The 3,784-nt window shown below is 43.7% G+C and overlaps 1 protein-coding gene across 1 annotated transcript; it reads left to right on the forward strand.

Moving 5' to 3' along the window:
* The first annotated feature begins 448 nt into the window (after positions 1-448).
* On the forward strand, positions 449-3,514 carry foxb1a (forkhead box B1a). Its single transcript, XM_054776657.1, has one exon. It carries the CDS (start codon positions 720-722, stop codon positions 1,662-1,664), a length of 945 nt encoding a protein of 314 aa, XP_054632632.1. The 5' UTR covers positions 449-719; the 3' UTR covers positions 1,665-3,514.
* The last annotated feature ends 270 nt before the right edge of the window (positions 3,515-3,784 follow it).

Below are 3,784 nucleotides of genomic sequence, written 5' to 3' on the forward strand. Positions count from 1 at the left end.
TTGGGTTAATATTAAATATAAAATTAGGCACTGTGAGAATACAATTTTATGCACAGCACTTTGCATATATTTAAATGAAAAGTGACGAATACACGCGCGTTTGCCCTGAAAAGAAAATAAACAAATGACATTCCTAACGTGATGTTACTGTCAAATATTTGTCCAAGTGTCAAGCATGAGCGCATACCTCCACACACCGAGTGCCATCGCAGTTCAATTCCGGTTGCCGAGCCTTTTCACCCCTTTTTCTGTCTTCAAATGGAAATGATTTCCATTGGCCCAAGGTGTCCATGTAAATAGGTGTAAATGAAACCAGATTATGCCTTCCTCCCTCCTCCTCCTCCTCGTCCTCCCTCTCTCTACCTCCTCCTCCTCCTCCTCCCATGGCAATTGTCATGTGATAGCAAAGAGGTGGCACATTAATGGAAGCTCCTCGGCGGGGGTCTTTTCTGCTCATGTCACTACATAAAACTATCAGATGGTTCGAGGAGGGCCATGGAGGCGTCATTCACTTAGTCCAGGACTCCTCAATGAAGTCTAGCGAGCTCCTTTAGCGGGACCAGCTAGGAAAAAGACGTCCAAGCAAGCGGTTCCTCTCCATTGATGTGCCGACTCTTCACAGGCGCACAGGCCGGGAAAGCAACTCCTGCATGAAGAAACTCGCACCGAGGAATTAAGGGTGACTACCTTTTTTTGTTTTCTGGTGAAATTGATCAAGGATGCCTCGTCCGGGGAGAAACACGTACAGCGACCAGAAACCTCCATATTCGTACATCTCTCTCACGGCCATGGCCATCCAGAGCTGCCCGGAGAAGATGCTCCCCCTCAGTGAAATCTACAAGTTCATCATGGATCGCTTCCCGTACTACAGAGAAAACACGCAGCGATGGCAGAACTCGCTGAGACACAACTTATCCTTTAACGACTGCTTCATTAAGATCCCCCGGCGTCCAGACCAGCCGGGCAAAGGCAGCTTCTGGGCGCTGCACCCCAGCTGCGGAGACATGTTCGAGAACGGCAGCTTCCTGAGGCGCCGTAAGCGCTTCAAAGTGTTGGGCGCCTCCGACCACCTGGCTCCGAGCAAGCAGTCAGACGCCGCCCACTACCTCCAACAGCAGGCCAAGCTGAGGCTCAGCGCCCTGCAGGCGGCCACCGGCACGCACCTGCCCCAGATGTCCACCTACAACCTGGGGGTGTCCCAGACCTCTACGTTCAAGCACCCCTTCGCCATCGAGAACATCATTGCGAGAGAGTACAAAGTCCCAGGAAGCTTGGCCTTCTCCACCATGCAGTCCATGTCTGCTGGCTACCCGCTGCACAACCAGCTCACCACGGCCTGGCCGCACATGTACAACAGCAGCGTGATGGACACGGCGGCACCCATCTCCATGGCACCCAGCGACTACAGTGCCTACGGTGTGCCCATCAAGTCCCTGTGCCACGGGGCGCAGACTTTGCCCGCCATCCCGGTGCCCATCAAACCCACGCCGACCTCAATGGCGGGATTCTCGGCGCTACCCCCGCACCTGCCCGCCTTCCTGTCCAACTCGCCCCAGTCTCTGAGCCCGACATCTCCACAGACAGCCACCAGCCAAAGCAGCCCCGCCACCCCCAGCGAGACGCTCACCAGCCCGGCCACCCTCCAGTCGGTGGCCGTGCACTGACCTGCTGGACCCCCAATAACCCCAAACGAACTGCTGGTACCGAACCCAAAGTTTATATATCTGTGTCGTCGGACTATTCAAGGCGAGTTGCATATTGATTCACTTGTGTATACGTTGAATGTGTCGCTTTAAATCGTGTCCTAAAAATTCCAGCACAGAATCTTGCAGTATTGCTCTTCAAAAAAATATAAATTATTATTTGAAAGTTCCTATTGACTTTAACGTGTTGAAGGGAACGTTTGTTTCAGGCCACTTGGAAGGTTTTCAGTTTTTATACTCGCAAAACTTTTGCACACTTTGTGTGACCACCGTGAAACTGAACTCTGAAGATGTAGAGATGGGTGAGGGTATAAACCAAATAGGTTACAATTCCCTGTAAAAAAACTGAAAAAGATAAAAAAAGAAAGAGATTAAATCTTTCCAATATTAAAACAGTCTTATTGTGAGACGTGCTCAAAAATGCAAGATGTGAATATTGCAAATAACTGATACCGAAATGTTGTAAAATGCACTTTTTAGTTTTAGATATCTATTTTCCAGAAAAAAAACATGTTCTGTGAAGCATTTAATTTAAAAGGCTGTGGTGACCACGTGGATCAGTTGCTGTAAATTTGTACTTTTTTTTTTTAAAAAGGTGAAGCATGCATTCTAAACAAAAATGTGTTGTTACTGTTCATGTTGTTCATGTTTTGTTTTATTTTCGTTTGTTCGTTTTGCAAGCATGTGTGCGTTTGAAAAGTGCAAACAGTCTGCAAGGAATTGGAAAAAATGGTCATCCAAATATTTTCTCATTAAAAGTGAAGTAAACAATCAGGGTGGTTCAGATTATTTCATTAAACCTAATAAAATACTGTAAATCGAAATTTCATGCTAATTTAACTCTGTCTGCCATAATGATATTTTGTCAATAATAACCGTGGTTATTACAGTGATTATCTGGTATTCTAACCTGTATGATTTGAGTGTGAGACTTTCCTCGAAGCAGACAGACGTGATTTGTGCGCTCCATTAGAATGCATGGTGCACCCATGCCATGGCCACAGCGCAGACAAGTGTGCTCATTCATCAAGCTGCAAAAAAAAAGTGTAACAATAAACATTCAACATGCAATTTCACCTCAGATTGGCATTATTTTTAACGCAACTCATTTCATGGGTTACAGTAATAACGCGCGCAGATGTGTTTTTTCCTGCACCTGCACTTGTGCACACTTAAACCGTTTTATAAATGCTGTACCACAAAACACGTTCTACATTTAAATGGAATCTTTTCTGTGTTATTTTTAAATAAACCCAATGGAGCGTCAGTCCATCGAAGGGTATTAAACGAATACATTCCGTCACTTTATGCAATGGACTAGATCAAATAAAGGCGATCGGGCCACTTCATTCTGCCTCATTCACTCGGATTGAAAGTGCAAAGAATAGCAAACTTCAGCTGGGCCACCAATGTAGATTTAGCCTTTTTTCAGCAAGACAAAAAGACTGATTTTTTTCACAAACACATTGCTGACTGGGGAACTAGGAAACGAGCTGCGAGACCCTTTTGGAATTTAAATCTGCACCCCTCCCCCGTGGACTGTTTGTACAACAGTGTCACTTTTTTCTCTCCTCACTTTTGTGTTGTGTGTGCAACATTAAGTCCTGACTGATTGCTGATATTGGAGCTGCAACAACACTTTACAAGCTTTTATTTTTTGTCTTAAAAAAGAAGGGAAAAATTAACTGAAAAAAACAAAATTCCTTTCTGTTTACTACTAACTGTACCTATTTAGTTAGTAGTTTATACAACTAAACACTGACGGTTTGTGCTCTGTACACATATATTTATTTTACAAAACCAAATAATTGAATCAAACATATGAATGTTTTTCACAATATTAATTTGTAAACATTAAAAAATAATTCGTTTTGATGCCAGTGCATCCCAAAAATAATTAAAATATATTAACATTCTTTTTTTGTTGTTTTTGTTCTAAGAACAAACGACAGACGATTCTTTCATTTCAACAGTGCAGGCTTATTTAGTCAGTTTATTATGCTCAGCATAACACACCTCAATATTTGACATTGAGGACAAAAAGTCATTTATTTGCAATATGGAGAGTGGAAAAAACATAA

The sequence above is a fragment of the Dunckerocampus dactyliophorus genome, chromosome 5 (genome assembly GCF_027744805.1).
Source record: "Dunckerocampus dactyliophorus isolate RoL2022-P2 chromosome 5, RoL_Ddac_1.1, whole genome shotgun sequence".
In the NCBI taxonomy this organism is placed as follows: domain Eukaryota; kingdom Metazoa; phylum Chordata; class Actinopteri; order Syngnathiformes; family Syngnathidae; genus Dunckerocampus; species Dunckerocampus dactyliophorus.